The sequence below is a fragment of the Neomonachus schauinslandi genome, chromosome 9 (assembly GCF_002201575.2).
Source record: "Neomonachus schauinslandi chromosome 9, ASM220157v2, whole genome shotgun sequence".
Lineage (NCBI taxonomy): Eukaryota > Metazoa > Chordata > Mammalia > Carnivora > Phocidae > Neomonachus > Neomonachus schauinslandi.
Window position 1 is genome coordinate 122,955,516 of NC_058411.1, and position 21,495 is coordinate 122,977,010.

The following is a 21,495-nucleotide window of genomic DNA, read 5'->3' on the forward strand; positions in this document are numbered from 1 at the left end:
TTATCTCTCCTTCTATTTTCAATGACAGCCTAGCTGGATATAGTATTTTTGGCTGCATATTTTTCTCATTTAGTGCTCTGAATATATCATGCCAGTCCTTTCTGGCCTGCCAGGTCTCTGTGGATAGGTCTGTTGCCAATCTAATGTTTCTACCATTGTAGGTTACAGATCTCTTCTCCCGAGCTGCTTTCAGGATTTTCTCTCTGTCTCTGAGACTCGTCAGTTTTACTATTAGATGTCAGGTGTTGACCTATTTTTATTGATTTTGAGAGGGGTTCTCTGTGCCTCCTGGATTTTGATGCCTGTTTCCTTCCCCAAATTAGGGAAGTTCTCTGCTATAATTTGCTCCAATATACCTTCTGCCCCTCTGTCTCTTTCTTCTTCTTCTGGGATCCCAATTATTCTAATGTTGTTTCATCTTATGGTATTGCTTATCTCTCGAATTCTGCCCTCGTGATTCAGTAGTTGTTTATCTCTCTTTTTCTCAGCTTCTTTATTTTCCATCATTTGGTCTTCTATATTGCTAATTCTCTCTTCTGCCTCATTTATCCTAGCAGTTAGCACCCCCATTTTTATTGTACCTCATTAATAGCCTTTTTGATTTTGACTTGGTTAGGTTTTAGTTCTTTTATTTCTCCAGAAAGGGGTTCTCTAATAACTTCCATGCTTTTTTCAAGCCCAGCTAGTATCTTTAAAATCATCATTCTGAACTCTAGTTCCGACATCGTACTAATGTCCGTATTGAGTAGGTCCCTGGCAGCCAGTACTGCCTCTTGTTCTTTTTGTTGAGGTGATATTTTCCGTCTTGTCATTTTGTCCAGAGGAGAAGAGATGAATGAGAGAACAAAATGCTAACAGGGTAACAACATCCCCAGAAAATATACTCTAAACAAATCAGAAAAGACCTGAAACTGGGGGAAAAGAAAGGGAAAGAAAGAAAAAAGAAAAAGAGAAAAAAAGAAAAAGAAAAAGATAAAAACAAACAAAAACAGAAAAAAACAAAACAAGCAGAATATGATCAAATATGATCAGGCTGGTGCATAGATCAGTGCCACACACTAGATTTTGGGTATATTTTGGTCTGTTAGAAGAAAGTGCCTCCCAAAATTTTAAAGAAAGAAAAACTTATATATATGTACAAAAATAAGGGTTATTACAATGAAGGGATAGAATATTAATGTAAAGAGGATAATTATAAAAGATTTTATAAAAGGAATTGATAAGATAAGTTGTTTGAAAAAAGAAAGAAGAGGATTAAAAAAAAAAGAAAAAAAAGGCAGAGAATGTGATCAGGCAGGAGAGTAGAACAAAACCATACACTAGAGATTTAGGGTATATTTTGATCTGTCAGAAGAAACTGTATCTCGGGGCGCCTGGGTGGCTCAGTCGTTAAGCGTCTGCCTTCGGCTCAGGTCATGATCCCAGGGTCCTGGGTTCGAGCCCCGCATCGGGCTCCCCGCTCGGCGGGAAGCCTGCTTCTCCCTCTCCCACTCCCCCTGCTTGTGTTCCCTCTCTCGCTGTGTCTCTCTCTGTCAAATAAATAAATAAAATCTTAAAAAAAAAAAAAAAAGAAGAAACTGTATCTCAAAATTTTAAAGAGAGAACAACTTATATATATATATGCCAAAAATAAGGGTAACTACTATGAAGGGATAGAATATGACTCTAAAAATGCAAAATAAAAATGTTTTTTAAAAAAGGGATTGATAAGATGTTGGTTGAAAAAGGGAAAAAGAAAAACTCAAAAAAAAAAAGCTAAAAAAATTAACCTTGAAAGACTAAAGAATCATGGGGAAAAAGCCATGGATTCTATGTGCAGTATTCCCCTAGCGCTGGAGTTCTGCCGTTCTCATTGATCGGTGAACTTGGTCTTGGCTGGCTGTTCTCACTGATCTTCTGGGGGAGGGGCCTGTTGCCGTGGTTCCCAAATGTCTTTGCCGGAGGCGGAATTGCCCCGCCCTTGCCCGGTCCAGGCTAAGTAATCTGCTCGGGTTTGCTTTTGGAAGCTTTTGTTCCCTGCAAGCTTTCCGTACAGCTTTGGAGGCGGAGAGTGAAAATGGCGGCCTCCCAATCTCCGTCCCGGAGGAGCTGAGCACTCGGGGCCCCACTCCTCAGTGCGCCCCCAGAGAAAAGCAGTCAATCACTCCCGTCTCCCCGGTCTCCAGCCGCACTCCGTGCTCACCCAGCCTGTGACCGCGCGTTTCTATCTCTGGCCCCCGACCCCGGGTGGAGTCTCCAAACCCAGCAGATCCCTGCGGTGCACTCCCGTGTGGCTCCTCCCGGGGGAGGAAGGTGAGTCTCCCCGGATCTGCCACTTGTTGGGTCCCTGCTGGAGGAGCAGGGGCCCGACTGTGCCGCGGATCACAGTTTATGGCAACCCCGAGCTGAGAGCCCGCGTCTGGGCTCCGCCTCTGCAGCCGGCTTCCCTGCTCCGATACCTGGGAGCTCTGCCACACTCAGGCACCCCCGGTCTTTCTGTGACTCCAAGGGTCCTGAGACCACACTGTCCCAGAGGGTTCCACCCCCCGCTTAGCCACCAGAGTGACGTCCCTCAGCGGAGCAGACTTTTAAAAGTTCCAATTTTGTGCTCCGCGGCTCTATCACTTGCCAGAAGCGGCAGATGGAGGCCCCTCCCCTGCCGTCTATCCTCCCGAATATCACCTCTGATTCACTTCTCCGCACGTCCTACCTTCCAGAAAGTGGTCGCTTTTCTGATGAGAGAGTCGTTGCTCTTCTTTTCTTCGATCTCCTGTTGAGTTCGTAGGTGTTCAGAATGGTTTGATCCCTATCCAGCTGAATTCCTGAGACCAGACGAAATCCAGGTCTCCTACTCCTCCACCATCTTGCTCCACCCCCTCTCAAAATTTTTTTGAATCAGTTTACACAGGATACCAAGGAGTTCCATATAGTGCAACTGATTATTTGCATCTTGGATATTTTTTAGTTTATGGGTTTTCCCATCCGTTGTATTTTTTCTTCCATGAAATTTATTGAAGAGTCCTGTTAATTTGTCCTTTACAGTTTTCTACAGTCTAATCTTTGCTGTCTCCTCCTATTAGTTAACATTTCCCCATTCTCTAGATTTCTTGTAATATGGTGTTTACACAAAGAGGTTTGATCAAATTCAGACTAATAGAAGGCAAATAATGTCTATGATGTTGGCAGCCATTTTTAATGATTGCTTAAACCATTAATTTGTTAGGGATTCCAAAATTGTTCTAGTATAACACCATCATTTCTTCTTCATTCTTTATTCCCAGGGATCAGTATATAGAACACTTTTCCTCATCAACTGTTCTTTTTTATTTAAATTCAATTAATTAACATATATGTATTTTTGTTTCAGGGGTACAGGTCTGTGATTCATCAGTCTTATATAATACCCAGCGCTCATTACAACACATACCCTCCCCAATGTACATCACCCAGGTACCCCATCCCTCACACTCCCCTCCCTTCCAGCAACCTTCAGTTTGTTTCCTAAGATTAAGAGTCTCTTATGGTTTGTCTCCCTCTCTGGTTTTGACTTGTTTCATTTTTGGCTCTCTCTTCCCTTATGGTCCTCTGCCTTCATTAACTGTTTTTTTTACCCTAGGGTCCAGTTCATATAGGAAAATCAGAATGTGTTTGTTTCTTTGCTTATTTTCCAAATTTCAAAATAATTAGTTGACATGGTGCTAGATTTACCAAATAAACTCAGGCCTATATAGTTAGTTAATATTCTTGCTGCACCTGTATAAATAATTAGGCTAAATCTAATGAAACAAAACTTTTTCTTTTTTTTAAAAAAGAAATAAAACAAAAGGTTTTATTAATTTGAGACAGAGAGAGCACAAGCAGGGGAAGAGGCAGAGGAGGAGGGAGGAGACTCCCCGCTGAGCTGGGAGCCCAACATGAGGCTTGATCCCAGAACCTGGAGATCAGGACCTGAGCTGAAGGCAGACGCTTAACCATCTGAGCCACCCAGGTGCCCCGAAACAAAACTTCTTGTGATCAAGAATAATCTTTAATCCCCTCCAGTTCCATCCACATAGATGTAAATGGTGGGTATTCATCCTTTCTGATGGCTGAGTAATATTCCATTGTATATATGAATGACATCTTTATCCATTCATTTGTTGAAGGGCATCTCAGTTCTTTCCACAGTTTGACTATTGCGGACATTGCTGCTATGAACATTGGGGTGCATATGGCCCTTCTTTTCACTACATCTGTATCTTTGGGTTAAATACCCAGTAGTGTAATTGCTGGGTCATAAGGTAGCTCTATTTTTAACTTTTTGAGGAACCTATATAATGTTTTCCAAAGTGGCTGTACCAACTTTCATTTCCACCAACAGTGTAAGACGGTTCCCCTTTCTCACAACCTCTCCAACATTTGTTGTTTCCTGACTTGTTAATTTTTGCCATTCTAACTGGTGTAGGATGGTACCTCAATGTGATTTTGATTTGAATTTCCCTGATAGCTAATGACGTTGAACATTTTTTCATGTGTCTGTTAGCCATTTGTATGTCTTCTTTGGAGAAGTGTCTGTTCATGTCTTCTGCCCATTTTTTGACTTGATTATTTGGTTTCTGGGTGTTGAGTTTGAGAAGTTCTTTATAGATCTTGGATGCCAGTGCTTTATCTGTAATGTCATTTGCAGATATCTTCTCCCATTCTGTGGTTTGCCTCTTTGTTTTGTTGACTGTTTCCTTTGCTGTGCAGAAGCTTTTTATCTTGATGAAGTCCCAAAAGTTCATTTTTGCTTTTGTTTCCCTTGCCTTTGGAAACGTGTTATGAAAGAAGTTGCTGTGGCCGATGTCGAAGAGGTTACTGCCTATGTTCTCCTCTAGGATTTTGATGGATTCCTGTCGCACAATGAGGTCTTTCATCAATTTTCAGTTTATCTTTGTGTATGGTATAAGAGAATGGTCGAGTTTCATTCTTCTGTATATAGCTGTCCAATTTTCCCAGCACCATTTATTGAAGAGACTTTTTTCCATTGGATATTTTTTCCTGATTTGTCAAAATAAGTCAAGTGGAGAAAGTTATCATATGTTTCACTCATATGTGGAACATAAGGAATAGCACAGAGAACCTTACAGGAAGGAAGGGAAAACTGAATGGGGGGAAATCAGAGGGAAAGACGAACCATGAGAGACTCTGGACTCTAGGAAATAATCTGAGAGTTTCAGAGGGGAGGGCGGTGGGGGAGATAGGTAGTCCGGTGATGGGCATTAAGGAGGGCAAGTGTTGTAATGAGCACTGGGTGTTATACACAAATAATGAATCATGGATCACTACATCAAAAACTAATGATGTACTGTATGGTGATAACATAACAATAAAAATAAATAAATAAAAGAATAATCTTTAAGATAATATGATCAAGAGGGGAGAGAGTGTCATAAAAACTTGTTAAAAACTTTCAAATAGGAAAAAATAAAAACACTGGATATCCTGCCTAGTGTACCCAGGCGCCCCTGTAACTTATTTTTGATAATAGAAACATAAATGAATTTTGTTTGGTGGAATGCAATGGTTGCCACCCTATGGATGCTGACCACTTTTATATCTATTGGTAAATTTATTTCAGCATTTCTGATGGCCTATGTGTGAACATTGCTTGAATTCTCTTTTGAACTGGTTGTACCATTTTACTGGTTCCCTCATTAAATAATGAGTCAAATATAATCTTTGACAGATGTTTATTAAAAAAAAGTAGTTGGTGGGTGCCTGGGTGGCTCAGTCATTAAGCGTCTGCCTTCAGCTTGGGTCATGATCCCAGGGTCCTGGGATCGAGGCCCACATCAGGCTCCCTGCTCAGCGGGAAGCCTGCCTCTCCCTCTCCCACTCCCCCTGCTTGTGTTCCCTCCCTCGCTGTGTTTCTCTGTCAAATAAATAAATAAAATCTTTAAAAAAAAAAAAATTAGTTGGGTCCCTAGCATCCTCCAAAGGTACTGTTTGTTTAGTGTGTGTGTGTGTGTGTGTGTGTGTGTGTGTTTGATTCATTATGAGCCACAAACTTAAACAAATTCCATGTTTCAATCACTGGAGTCATTAGCAAGAGAGAGTCAATTCAAGTTGACACCACTCTAGTAGACTCTGAAAGCTTTCTTGCTTTCTAGTATGACAAGATGTTCCAAGATTGTCACACACATTCCCTGCCCCAGGCCTGGAACCAGCCATTTCTCCAGGACAGCCTGTTTCCTTTCAATGAGAATGGTATTTTAGGTACCACACTTTTCATGCCAAAGGTGCCCTTGCTACTTGGTCATGGTTTTCAGTACTTTCAGTTGTTAGATACAATATATCCTAACATTTTTTTTTTAATTTTTTTTTAAAGATTTTATTTATTTGCGAGAGAGAGAATGAGAGGCAGAGAGCATGAGAGGGAGGAGGGTCAGAGGGAGAAGCAGACTCCCCACCGAGCAAGGAGCCCGATGCAGGACTCGATCCTGGGACTCCAGGATCATGACCTGAGCCGAAGGCAGTTGCTTAACCAACTGAGCCACCCAGGCGCCCCTATATCATAACATATTGATGTCTCTGATTCAAATTCAAATTCAAATTCAAAACTACAGTGTTTTTACTTAATCACCTCAACCTTATGTCCCTATTTCCTTCCAACCATGCCAGAAACCTTATTTCTCATTGCAATTATCCATCTGATTTAAACTCATGATAGCCACACAATAGTCTCAAAATAACAATACTAATACTAGCATCAAAAACATGATTATTGAAAATAGTTTAAGATTTTTATATTTCTTTCTATCCTTAGAGTACATTCTACCAAGAAAAAGTGGTCAAATTACGGTGTTTTAGAGTCACCAGGGTTCCTTTATGCATGGCTATGCTACTGACTGGGAACCCAGATTCATTTGTTTTATTTTTTATTGTTAAGGATATTTTTTTTAATTTAGTCTTGTTTGGAATTGTGCCTATAGCCACCTTTACTTGTTCTCTAGGCATATATCTTAGATTTGCTTTATATATATATATACATTTACTCCCATCACGTTTCTCTTTCTCTCTCAACTTGATTGTGTACTTTTGGTCTTCATGCTTTTGGTGGACAGACCACATTTAAACTTTTTTCTCTCATCTTGTCCTTTTAAAAATATTGGACATCCAACCCCTAGTTAAACCTTTATCCTAAACCACTGTAATACATTCATATATTTTGACAATGGGTGTGACAACTATACCATGGATTTGATCTTTGCCCCAAGAATGCGGCTTAATTTGCCTTTGTCTCTCCATTTTATTTTTCACTGGTTGGGGATTCAGAAGCACTTGCACATCCATACACTTCTGGATTCTCTCTATTCTATTTATCCCAGAACACATATCAGCCAAGTGTTTTCCAATTTTGTCTCTTTCCTCAAATTTTTGCTAGATGCAGCCACCGGCACCAACATTCATGCTACCAGTGTTCTGTTTTCTAACTTTAGAGTTATAGGTTCATTAGGTGTATGATCTGCTTCTTCAAGTTACCACAAAAGTCACTTTTACCAAATGCCTTTCCATTACATAACATGTTAGTTATCTTTCCAACCTCCTCTGTATCAGGGTAGGATTTCTGGATCAATTTCTGGACCAATGAGGATAGGAAAGGTTAAAAGTAACTCTAAAATCTCAGAGGCCTAACACAACAGAAGTGTATTTTTTGCTTCTGTTACATGGCCAAAACAAGTCAAGTGGGTTTTGCCCTAGGTTCACTTAGGCACTCAAGCCAATGAAGGCTTCACTTCAGTGCTGCTCCTATCATCATCTCAGCCATGGAACTTAAAGCTCCTGCTGGAGATGTCACATGCAATATCTGTTCACATTTCATCTGCCAAAGAAGCCACATGGCCACACTCAACATCCAAAGGGATGAAGAAGTACAGTCCTACCAAATGCCCCGAAAAGAACCTGATGCACAGACCTATACCCCTGAAACAAATGATACATTATATGTTAATAAAAAAAATATCTACCCAAAAATAAAATGAATAAATACATAAAAAAAAAGAAAGAACCTGATGATTTGTGAACATCCCTAATATCCACAACATCCATATACTATTGCTCATATACTGTAAATCCCCTCTGTGTTACCTTATCTAAGAACATGACATATGGCTCCATTTATGTTCATGACTCTTATTTTTGTCTCCCTCCCAGACCTATTCTACCATATATGAACAACTGTCTGCTCAACATGTCCACCTGGACAGCTCAGAGGCTTCTCATACTCACTTAGCATAGAAAATCGAAATCAGGAAAATCTTCCTGAAATGCTGTCCGACTACTGGCATCACCATCCTCCTTAATTTCCCACGTTCGGGGTATGAGGGGTTTTTGACTCACTCTCCCTTACTCCGACTGCACCTAACAAATCAGCAAGTCCTGTTAATTCTATATAGAAAATCTCGCCATCCCCACTGGTGCCACTCTACAGCTTCAATGATCATCACCTGAGTCTCCATGGATGGCTTTTCTTTGTTCTTCCTGCCTCCAGTCTTGACTTCCTTGACTCTGGGACCAGAATAATCTTACTAAAATATAAATGGATTATCATGAGCAGGGATCTCTGTTTTTTGTTTTTTTTTTTTAAAGATTTTATTTATTTATTTGACAGAGAGACACAGCGAGAGAGGGAACACAAGCAGGGGGAGTGGGAGAGAGAGAAGCAGGCTTCCCGCCGAGCAGGGAGCCCTATGCGGGGCTTGATCCCAGGACCCTGGGATCATGACCTGAGCCGAAGGCAGACGCTTAACGACTGAGCCACCCAGGTGCCCCAGGGATCTCTGTTTTATTCACTGATGACCACAAGAGCCTAGCTAGGCAATTGATCCATATTTGTTGAATGAGTGAATGAATGAATGAATGAATGAAAGAAAGATGTCACTCCTCTGCTCAAAACTCTTCAGTAGCATCTCCTTGCCTTAATAAAACTCCTTGGTTTGAATTTTCAAGGCCCAGCAAACCTTGTAAATTGCTGACCTGGTCTTTGCCTATTTCCTCAGCCTGTTTCCAGCTGTGTCTCCTGCCACACCCTCTACCATCTAGCCATAGTGAGTATCTTTTAATTCCTGGAATCCAAGGTTCTGTTCTATTATTTTCTTTTCCCAAAACATGCTGCTTTACCCTCTTGGTTCCTTTGCCTGATTCTTGCTCATCCCTAAGCCATCACCTGATACTGAGACCTCTTCTGAGATGCCTTCATCGATGCCTGTAGATGAGGCTGGATTCTCTGCTGTTGAAGCAGAGATTGTGTGTATCTTGGCCACAACTGCATTCTCAGCAAGTGGTCTACAGTTGGTGTTGAAAAAATGTTTACTGAATGAATATGAGGTTGTGGGGAGAAATCCATAAGCAGCAGCTGCACCATGATCGAAATGGAAATGAGTATCTGCAAGAAGCAAGGCGGAGGAAGAAACAATGTCACTGAAGATCAGCTTGACAGTTCATCAAACACTTCCTGCATATGTGCCAAGCAGAGGACAAGATGACTAAATGTCAGCTCTTATTTAATAGGACTGTGCAATGGGGACTAATGGACCATTCATTCATTAACTCACTCAGCATATCTTGAGCCTATACCAGGAGCCAGACGCTGTAAAAAGTGGTGTGGATGCCAAAACAAATAAATGCAGACTCTCCTCTCTGGTCAAGGTCCAGGAAAATCACCCAGACTCTACTCCGACTGCCCACAATCTGGTGTGTTTTAGGGAATGACTTTGACCTGGGAAAAGTCCTTTGCCTTTACATCTTCACAGATCAGTACTGCTGCGGTGGCTCTCCTAGACCCAATTCCAAGTGTTAGTACAGACCCAAATTGGTTTGGGGACGTGGACATCAAGATACGATTCTAGTCCATAGAAAACTCTTCTACTTAGATTTCCAAAACTTTCAGATCAATCCCAAGTAAGCAATGAACACACATTCTTGGTGACTACAGAGCTTTGATATTTTGTGGTAGAATCATTTAAATTCCACTTTGATTCCATGAACTTTGGTCCTAGAATAAGGAAAAACCATTTTGAACATCTGAGACCAAGACAGAAAAATTAAGTTGTTAAACACAGATCTGTGTATTCAGGCACATTATCGGTCTAACAGTGAAAATTTTTTGAAACCAGAAAAGCTAATCAGTCCTTTAAAGTGTATCTTGTGAAACAAAATACATCACGTATTAGTAAATGAGATATTAAAGGGGTCTGAGTACGTAATGGGCTAAATGCAAATGCAGGGCAACACAAGGGGAAAAAATCCAACAAATGATGGCTAGAGTTGTCATAAACTCAGTAATTTCTCATAGGAATTGGAGCCTAGGAATCAATGTCTGCTGCTTCCACACATTCCAAAACACAGTTGATCACATTTAACTACAATATATCCTATATAAGGGCAAGAAAAAATGACACATTTGTTACTTTAAAAAAAAATGCCTAAAATGAGTATCTAAATTGCCAAATAAGTCTTAGAGGGTACTTGTGTAGGCCTGCTATTTCCCTGTGAGAAAAACAGAAACGCTCACAAAAGGGTACAAAATGAGACAACTACCATGAAAAGAAAAGATTCACCAATAAACACAGTCATTGTGTTCTTCTGTTCCCATGAAATGCCAGCTTTTTCCTTTAAGTTTCACTTCCAGCTCATCTTTAGAAATTAGCCTGTTTTGCAGTCTTCAAGCTGTATCATTACACTACTTCTAGATGGTTTGTATGTCCTTTCTTCATATGGCATAACACTTAAACCCTTTTCAAATCTGCTTCTTCCCATATAAAACAAAACAAATAAAACAGACCTAGAAATGTGTATGGAAGCTCACTATATCCCCCCTGACTACCCTTAGGGCTTGACAATTTATAACCAGAGAACAGGATTCTGATATTCAGAAACTTTGGAGTATCCCAAGGCTGGGTAAACTACAACAGAGCTCCAAAATAGCCAGTCAATTTAATATCTGCTCTGTTAAATAAATGGGAAGGAAATAATGAAAAATCCCATTTTTCTCATCATGTTTTCATAATAATAGGATCCTTGCAACACTGACAATTCTCTATATAGTTATGGAATAAATGACAATGTTTTACTTACATGCTAAAAGTAAAGCTATGTGCCGATATAAACCAAGAATTTGTATTATATTAAAAACACCTAGATTCATATGAAATCTCAATGGACCCCAAATAACCAAAACTCCTGGCAAAACTGGCTCTAGGGGGATAATGAAAAAAAAAAAAAAAGAGTGAAAGCTAAAATAGTGCTGAGAATGCAAAGGTGGATGTAAGTGAAGATGTTTATTTTTATTTATTTTAAAGATTTTATTTATTTATTTAACAGAGAGAGAGAGAGCACAAGTAGACAGAGTGGCAGACAGAAGGAGAGGGAGAAGCAGGCTCTCTGCAGAGCAGGGACCCAACGCTGGCCTCGATCCCAGGACTTTGGGATCACGACCTGAGCCAAAGGCAGCCGCTTAATGACTGAGCCATCCAGGTGCCCCAAGATGTTTATTTATTTATTTATTTTTTAAAGATTTTATTTATTTTTTTGACAGAGAGAGACATAGCGAGAGCAGGAACACAAGCAGGGGGAGTGGGAGAGGGAGACGCAGGCTTCCCGCAGAGCAGGGAGCCCGATGTGGGACTCGATCCCAGGACCCCGGGATCATGACCTGAGCCGAAGGCAGACGCTTAACGACTGAGCCACCCAGGTGCCCAAGATGTTTATTTTTAATTATGTTTAAATCAAAGGAAAATACTAAGAAAACTTGGTTAATACATCAGAAAATAGATGAAAACATTTTCTAGAAACTACAAGTAACTGAAAGTAATTTGAAGAGAAAATTCGAACATCCCATTAATGAAATAAAATCAGGAGTTAAAAACCTACCCACCAAAAATACCAGGCCCACAGCCTTTTACAGGTGGATTTCTTCAAAACCTTCAAAAACATGTAATCTTATAATATGGCAAAAGAAAAGCAACCCAACTCAGTTACGAGAATAGAACAATGTTTTCTATTTCCTGGGCAATTCAGTGCTAGAACCATGAAGTGGAACAGAGCAAGATACGTGTGGGAGGGGAGTGAAAGGCAAGGGGCCCAGGAGGGAGCTGGAGGCCCAGGCATTGACAGGTGGGTGTATCCTCAGAGAAGGGCAGTTCCTGTGGGATGTCAGCTCAGCACCGGGGAGCAAAGGGCATCCCCATGTGGGAGGGTGTAGCAGCCACAAAAGGAGACTGGTTACTTACAGGGGGATTGATCAAATCAACATTGTAAGGATAATATGATCTGAGTTACTCATTGTTGGAGAGAAGATAGGTACAAATATAGAGAGGGGCAGAACTAGAAGAACTGTGTGGTGTTAGAATGGAAATGATGTTATCAATGTAATCTCAGAGTTTTCAGTAGATAATAGATCCAGAAAGTAAGGAAGTGCTCAGAATGATGGGGGCATGCTGAAGACACACAAGTCAGCTTAAAAAGGTTCCCACTGGCCAAATCAGGGATGATTTGAGTATCAAAAGACATAATGATAGTAAAAGATTATAACCCATGAGTCTACACAGACAAAAATAGACAATGAATAAATTGAAAATTTGGTGAGGAACATTTACAAAGTCTCAAAGTATCTCCACATAACTTATTCATTTATTACAAAGGGACACAGACAATTTCACAGAGGAGGGGAATGGTAAAAAACAAAAACAAAACCTCTTTAGGCAAAGTGATCAAAATCACCAAACAACAGGACAAATTGAAATTTTGTGCCACTGATAGGATCCAAAAGAGAAAAACACATCACTTCTATGGTATTCCTGCTGAGATGCATAACTTGAATCTGATCATGAAGCAACAGCAGACAAATTCCAACTGCAGATGTTCTACAAAATAACAGCCTGTAGTCCTCAAGTGTCTAGATCATAAAAGTCAAAGAAGGACTAAGGAACTGTTTGCAGACTGAAGGAGAATAAAGAAACATGATAACTAATGCACTCAAATAGCTCCAGGGGATAAAATTCCTTGCACTGTGCTTGCAACTTTTCTGTAAGTATGGGTATAAATAAAAAAATAAGTGTAATCTCAAAGCCAATAATGCAATACAATATAGGAAAATTAGAGGCTAATTCCCCTTATGACCAAAATCAAAATTTATAAATTTTTAGCAAATAAAAAAACAAATTGTTTTAAAATGTATCATCCACAAGAAGGATTTGCCCCAGGATTGTTAGATATCAGAAAAACCTATCAGTGTTACTATACTAAACTTCATTAAAAAGGATACTGAATTTACAGAGTAAAAACAAAAATTTAATCACATTAGCATATTAATAAAGAACATGATACAAATTTTAAAAAACTATTATAATTTTTCTAAGTATCTCTAAGCAAGCTAGGAACAGGGGGGAAATTTAAAAATACAAGTAAAGATATTTATGGGGAAAAAAAACTAAAAGAAACATAGTTGATACAAAACCTTAAAAATATTCCCTTTAAAATCAGGAACATCCTTGAGGCCTAGTGTGCCACTTAAAAAAAAAGAATGTATTGCAGTTCTAAGCCAATGCAAAAAGTCAAGATCAAAATAAAAGCTGTAAGAATTGAAAAGGAGAAAAACCCCTTATATTATGATGCCATAGAATTAGAATAGCATGGTATTGGCAAAGGAATAGGAAATCATATAAATCGATTTAGTCCCAGCCAAAATTCATTTATATGGGAGATGTATATAATAGAGAGCATATTATAAATCACTGTGGATAAACTATGAGAAGTTGGTGCTAGGCAATCCATATAGGAAAAAAATGAAAATTATATCCATACCTCATATCACATACAAAGACATATTAAAAACATAAATGTGAGAATCAAAAATTTTTAACACTTACTAGGATCAGGGAGACTTTTTTTAAAGCACTACACAAAAAACATAGCCCTTAAAAATAAAACACTGATGATTTTGACACATTAAAACCAAATTATCCAGGGACGCCTGGGTGGCTCAGTCGGTTAAGCATCTGCCTTCAGCTCAGGTCATGATCCCAGGTTCCTGGGATCGAGTCCCGCATCGGGCTCCCTGCTCCGCGGGGAGCCTGCTTCTCCCTCTGCCTCTGCCTCTCTATCTCTCATGAATAAATAAATAATATCTTTAAAAAAAAAAAAATTCATCTGTATGACCAAAAAAAAAAAAAAAGTGAAATGTGACAAGCTGTTTGCACTAGATATGACAATGGATTAATATGCAGAATATATAAAGAAATCTTACAAATCAATAAAAAATAGAAAAAGTCTAACAGATATAAAACTTGATGGCAAAAAAACCCCCAAAAGATACTTAATGTCACTAGTAAACTAGAGGTGCAAGTTAATACTACAATAAATTATCACTACATACCCACAGTAGGGCTGGAAGGGCTAATTTTTATAAGGGGGGTCAGTGAAAAAGAACTCTAAAATATTGGTAGATTGTAATTTAACACAAGCTCAAGAGCAATTTGGCAATGCCCCATGATTACTCTATTTATTTCTGACTAGAGAAACTCACATGTGCCTAAGGAAGCAGTATACACTGCAGGCAAACTGCAAAAAATTGGAAAGAACCCCTCCAACCATTAGGAAATAAATAAACAAACTGTTACTTTTTCTCCACATGAAAGAACAACTATAAACAATAAATCAGACCTTTGTGGCTAAATGTCAGATACAAGGTGAGTTAAAACAGCAAGTGGCAAGAGTATAGTATAATGCGCCCTGTGTCATAAAAGCTCATAAAATGCTACTATATATTGTTCATATATGTGTGTATGTGTGTGTGTGTGTGTGGGTGGGTGTGTGTGGGAGGGGGTAAAAGCATTATATCATACAATGGAATGATATCCACAAACTTTTGACACCTCTGGGAAGGGTAAAAAGACACAGGGCTTCATCTGGCCTGTAATGTTTTACATTTTACATTCTAAAATCTTAGTAGGGGGGATGCCTGGGTGGCTCAGATGTTAAGCGTCTGCCTTCGGCTCAGGTCATGATCCCAGCATCCTGGGATCCAGCCCCGCATTGGGCTCCCTGCTCCACAGGAAGCCTGCTTCTCCCTCTCCCACTCCCCCTGCTTATGTTCCCTCTTTCCCTGTCTCTCTCTGTCAAATAAATAAGTAAAACCTTAAAAAAAAAATCTCTTAGTAGGAAGAGCATGTGACTCTTGATCTCAGCATGGTGAGTACAAACCCCATGTTGGATGTAGAGATTGCTTAAAATAAATAAAAATTTTAAATAAGTAAAAAATAAAATCTGAAACAAAATGGTAATTCATTAAATTGGTAAACTGTTAACATCTCTATGGAAAAGTGTGGGAGTGGGAGAAGAGATCTGCCTCAGACAACTGATCGTGGGTTCTGCGTAATGATAGTTTTCACCATACAGATGAAAATACCAGTGCTAAAACACTCCAGAAGGGAAAGCAGTTAGTGAAGTAAGGGACCAGTAAGCAGGATGCTCAATCACAAGGTAATTTATACACTGAAATAAAATGCAAACCAAGAAGCAATGCCTTTGAGGACCAATTATATCCCATTGATGAAAGAAATGCAAATTCCAATTTAAGAGAATGAAATAAAACACAGAAACCTGGGGTGCCTGGTGGCTCAGTAGGTTAAGCATCTGCCTTCGGATCGAGCCCCACATCGAGCCCCACATCAGGCTCCCTGCTCGGCGGGAGGCCTGCTTCTCCCTCTCCCACACCCCCTGCTTGTGTTCCCTCTCTGTCTCTCTCTGTCAAATAAATAAAATTAAAAAACAAAACAAAACACAGTAACCTATCACATTCTTCCATACCACTACAAACCCACCATAGACTCTTCTAGATGGCATTTAGTCCAGGGTTGATCAAATCCATTTTTTTTTAGCTAAATTATCTCATTTCAGGGTTAATTTGTAGTACCTTCTCAAACAATTATACTTATTCACCCCCTGAAAAATTATTTGTTGAGTCTCTGAATATAAGCAGCATTTTGCCAGAGGCTATGGAGGAATACAATGGGAAGAGATTGGAAGCTCTTTTCTTCAGACTCATTTAATCTATGCAAAAAACTATGATATAGTTACTGTTTTTCCCACCTTACAGGTAAATTGAGATTCAGAGAATTTAAAATGTACCCCAAATCACCATGCTGACATAGCATGAGCCCTAATTCAAATTCCGTTTGTCAGACAACCTCAAAACCCATACCTTTTCACTATACACTTAGCTCTCAAGCCCAGGGGAGATCTTTTGTCTCACTGTCCTGCTCTACTTTATATGGGCTATACTCACAGTATACCGTGAGTTACGTTTTTCCAAGCACCACCCCCCAATACAAACTTTACGCCAGACCAAGATTAAAAAACAAATCTAAAAAGTTAAGGAACAAAGTGAACAACTAAAATCCTCCACACCAGGCATTGTACCAGGAACTTTACATATACTTCCAAAATCTAATTACCACATTATCACACATAGCATGAGTATCATCAGCTCATTTTACAGGTGAGGAAACAGCTGTATACAAATAACCTGCCTAAATTCATACAGCTAGTTAGGTGAAGCGAGGATCTGAACCAGGAAGTCTGATTCCCAAGTAGGCATGGTTAATCACTAACAGTTTTATCCACTTTTTTGTACCCAGTGAGAAATTTATTTTCTATTTTAGATCATGATCCAATATGCACACACACATATAAAAGTAAGCCAACTTCTACAAAACACTATTTACCTTAATAATATGTAGCAAGAAAAAAATGCTTTTAAGATGCTGGTTTTGGATCATGAAATTAGTATCTCATGAACCATGACTGAAAAATGCACAATGCCTAATTGCTTCAAAGATACAGTATTTATTACAATTATAGCCACAAAAAAAGAAGGAAAAAAAAGAAAAAACCATATGGCACTAAATGGTCACAGAGCCGAGTGATAATTACGAATATTAAAAAAAAATTGCTATTCGGAGAAAATACAATATGTACATTACTTAGACCATGCATAATGCTTATATACATGGGAAATATATAAATATAAAATAGCTGTCTTAAGGTAAAAAAGGATATGGACAATTACATTTTTTTTAATTTATAAAGGTTTTTATTTTAACTCACAAACTGTTAAAGAGACCAGATAATAACCACCTCGCTTTTATTTTCTTGGCGCCAAAGCAATTTACCGATGTGTTCTTTTTTAAACACCTGTTCCAGATCACGGTACAAAGTTTTTCAATCAGTTGTATAATGGTAGCAAAATTTTTACGCCAAAATATACAACAATAAAACAAATCAAACCAAAATCCCCTCCTAATATTTTTAAAAGTGAAAAGCTGGAACCAAGTAACTTACATTAAAAGACAACGTATGTTTGCAAACACTCCTAAAGCCACACACATTTAAGCGTTACGGAAATATGCTCCCTCCCACCCCTAACCCTTCACCCAGTGCCTTTGACCTTCCCCAGAAGTCCCTCTGAATCTATCTCAGACTTCAAGAGGAGGGGGCTGGGCCACCTGTCTCAGGTCTGGCTCTGGCCTCCTCATCTGCCAAAGCCTCACAGTACTGTGCTGGCCAGTCCTTGGGGTCTTGATTATGGACTTTGGCCACAAACTTAAGAACTTTCATCTTGCTGGTTTCCAGGTTGGTTCGGGGGCCCCACTGTAATTCATAGTCTACAGGATCAGTGTGGGGTATCCGCCGGTACTCCAGGTAACGCTGCCGCACGAATTCTTCGGTAATAAGTTTCTTTGGGTCCCCAAAAACTAAATGCTTCTTTGTGGGGTACACCCCTAAGCGACGCAGGAAGTCCCAGACCTCCGTTTCCTTGATGGTATTGCCCTTCATAAAGATGAGACCTAAAACAATCATCAGGAGGCCGGTGGTGGGCGTGCCCTGATCGCCTCTCACCTCGGCATCCTCCTCCACCGGTTCCAGGGTGTTGATCAGGATGTAGGTGTTGCTTTTGGGTTCCAGTTCCACCAGCTTGTACCCGAAGACGTACTCGAGGCGCTCGGCGGCCAGTTTAAGGAGGTCAGGGAAGATGTCCTTGTAGTCCCCGATGACGTGCTTCAGTATGTCAGTGCGCTTGATCGGGATCTTCTTCTGGTCCTTAATCAGCAAGAACTGCACCAGCTCGGCCACCTTCAGCTCCAGCTGCTGCTGGGACCTGGGCCCCACCTCCGGGGAGGCCGCGGCCCGGCGGGCGCCCTGCGACGATGCGCTCCGGGCCTCCCGGGAGCTGCCCGCCCCGCGGGAGGTGCTCGGGGCCTCCTCGGCCGCACCGCGGCCCCAGTCTCTCTCCGCCTGGGAGCTAGGCCGGCCCCGGCTCCTCGGTTTCTGCAACATGTCCCCGGCTGCGGGAGCCCTAACGGGCGGCGGCGGCGGCGGCGGCGGCGGCGGGATCGCAGCGCGCAGCGGGAACTGTGGGTTGGCGCGCGGCACGTTTGGGCGGGACCAGAGGGGGCGCGCGTTGCATCATGGAGACCGCGCCTGCGTCGGCGGAGACTGCGCGTTGCGTCGGGGGCGTCTCCCCGGCCGCGGCGCGTCGGCGGAAAGCCGTGGAGTCTTAGCTGTGGTTCTCGTTGGAACCTAAGGTGTTGTCCTCACCAAACCACCCAGACAGAGAACAGGAACCAAAACTAAGCAAGTGTGCGGCTAAGCTCAGGACCACAAGGGCTCAGGCAAGTACTGCAGAAAATGAGTATTAAGAGTTCTAAAATCGCGAATATTTTTAGATGGAGGGAACTCAAAGTCTGAATGTGGGAGAACAGTAAGGTGAGGAGGAAGGTAAGAGCGTGAAAGTGAAGTAAAAGCATTTCCTTTTACACAAAACGACGTAAAAAGAATAAAAGACCCAGATGATTTCCTAACTACGTTTGCCTTCGCCACGCCCTCTCCTTGGCTCAGGTCAAACCCTCATAACCATTTACCACCAGTTACTTTCTCTAATGCCCCTAAGAGTTTATTAAAAACGAATGTTTGGTAAAAGCAACGTTGCCTTGCAAGCAAGACTCTTAACCGCGTTTTCATTCTTTCAGTATTTATCGTCTATGCATTAAACTCCCTCTGCTAGACAACCAGGACAAAACCACCACATAAAACACGTTACAGTGAGGTCTTCTTCTACCTTTCGGAAAGCACTTGCTCATGTAAACTGCCTTGGGCCCACAACCACAATTTTAGCAGAAATGCCTAAGAAGAATGCTACAAACAGAAACGTGCTCTCTCAAGAGATTCCCATCTAATTTTGGGCATCACTGATCAAGAACTGCAATAATGTGAATCTCTTAAATTTCTTAATTTTTAATATCTTAGCCTTAGGGCTCAAGAGAAAGAAAAGAGAACGCAGGGATGTCAGTCCTCATAATCTGTGATGTGTGCACTTTGTATATATATTTTTAATTGGGCAGCTCTAATAGCGAACATGAGTCATTTCATTAACTCAAACCATCTGCAGTCTGCTGCCATTACTTCTGCAGATCTTAGCAAATGCGTTCCTTTTCTATTTACTGACTTGCAGAGAAGAAACTGAATTTCCTACTTTGTCTTTTTAAAGCTGCCCAGAAAGTGGGCAAACTTCAACGAACCAAATCAAATCGAGTTCCTCTTTAATGCAAATATAGTCAAAGGAGAGCAATTCAAAACACATTATTTGAATAATAGTATCTACTATAATACTAGTATCTATAGAATAATAGTATCAAAACACAACCTTATTAAAATTTCATTAAGTGTTAGTGACATGAAAGTTTTGTTTGTAATTCAATATGAAAATGCAATCTGATAATGGCCCTGGAACTGCAAATCTAAATGTAAAATGATATTCCATGTTGTGATGCAAGTACGCTAAGATCTGGTACACTATGAGTAATAACTCTCTGTTCCACACAAGATCTAACAATATATCCTCAAGCATCCATCTTAATGACAGAAGCCTACTAAGAAAAACAAATATATCATCAAGGCATTCATTTTTTTTAACAATGAGAAAATTCATCTGCTTCATTTTCCTTACAAATTTGGACTTATGTTAAACCTCCTGCAATCAAGAATTCTGCAAAAGGTCCCTCCAGAAGGATCAGTTGTACCCTGAGTTTAAAAAAAGAAAGAAAAAGAGAGAAAGAAAAAATCAGCAACCAACAGATAACAGAGAAATGGAAAATGAGATGAAAACCATTGTCAACAATTAGGCTGCATTTTCAGTATAAATCTGCAGTGTCCTTCAGCAGCATCTTAATTCAACAGATTGTCATACTCAAAATAGGTCAGAAAAGATACTGGCTAAAACCAGTATCCCTATACTGTGTCCAGGAGAATTCAGGTATGAAAATACAGACATAAAATAATAGCATTAGAATGAACTTTAGGCATCGTATGGAGAAGTCATCCAGACCACCCTCCATTTTAGAATGACATGGAAAGCCATGGATGTTTGGGGAAAAACTGTTGTGATGGTGATGATGGTAATAACAACACTAACAGTAATAATAATACATAGAAACAACAGCTGACAGTTATTACAAAGGTAACTGTGGGTCAGACTCTGTTCTAAGTGGTCTACATGGATTACTTTATTTAATCACCATGACAACCCTATGAGACCTGTTTATTAGGTTTCTCTTGTCAAAAGGCAGAAACTGAGGCACAGAGGAAAATATTAACTGTTTGGGGGTCCTATAGCAAATAAGTGATGGATTTGGTTCTGAATTAAGATATTGTGCCTCCAGACACTGCTCTTAACCATATGTTGAAGCAGAGAGAACATAAATACGATGTGCTTGAAAAAGCAAAGGTATGGAGTTAGATGGACCTAGATTAGAAATCTGTGTACCACTGGGGGAGCTACTGATGCTCCTTTCTGTTTCCAGATCAACAAAATGAGATTACTGTAATCTCTCCTTATCCAGAGGGAGTATGTTCCAAGACCCTCAGTGGATGCCTAAAACCGCAGATAGACCTGAATCCTATATAGTCTATGTTTTTTCCTATACATGCATATATATACCTATGATAAAGTTGTTCAGTTAGGCATAGTCAGAGATTAAAAACAATAACCAATAATAAAGTAGCACAATTATAACAGTATATGTAATGTAAAGTTATGTAAATATGGTCTCTCTCAAAATGTCACCCTTCTTATGATGTGAGATGATAAAATGCCTGCATGATGAGATAAAGTGAGGTGAATGACACAGGCACTGTGATGTAGCATTAGGCTGCTCTTGACCTTCTGACTATAAGTCAGAAGAAGGATCATCTGCTTGCAGACCACAGCTGACCAAGAGTAACCGAAAGAGCAAAAAGCGAAACCACAGATAAGGGGGGACTACTATAATAACCCAGGCATCAGAGAACTAATGAGATAGGTTTGCCAAGTACCTAGCACAAGGCTGGGACCGGGTAGTTGATAACAGTTTGCTTCTTTCCACAGGGTTTATGTTAAGGAAACTATCTGAGGACTCTACAAAGCTGTATGTAGAAAGATGTTTACTGAAGTGAAACATT

At 40.2% G+C, this 21,495-nt stretch overlaps 2 protein-coding genes across 2 annotated transcripts in view; both read right to left on the reverse strand.

Annotated features, from left to right (window-relative positions):
* Positions 1 to 21,495, reverse strand: part of FAM189A1 (family with sequence similarity 189 member A1) — a 469,866-nt gene that overhangs the window by 138,944 nt on the left and 309,427 nt on the right. The window lies entirely within an intron of this gene.
* Positions 17,433 to 18,431, reverse strand: NSMCE3 (NSE3 homolog, SMC5-SMC6 complex component). The gene has a single exon (XM_021680493.1). The coding sequence runs from the start codon at positions 18,334 to 18,336 to the stop codon at positions 17,482 to 17,484; it is 855 nt and encodes a 284-aa protein (XP_021536168.1). The 5' UTR covers positions 18,337 to 18,431; the 3' UTR covers positions 17,433 to 17,481.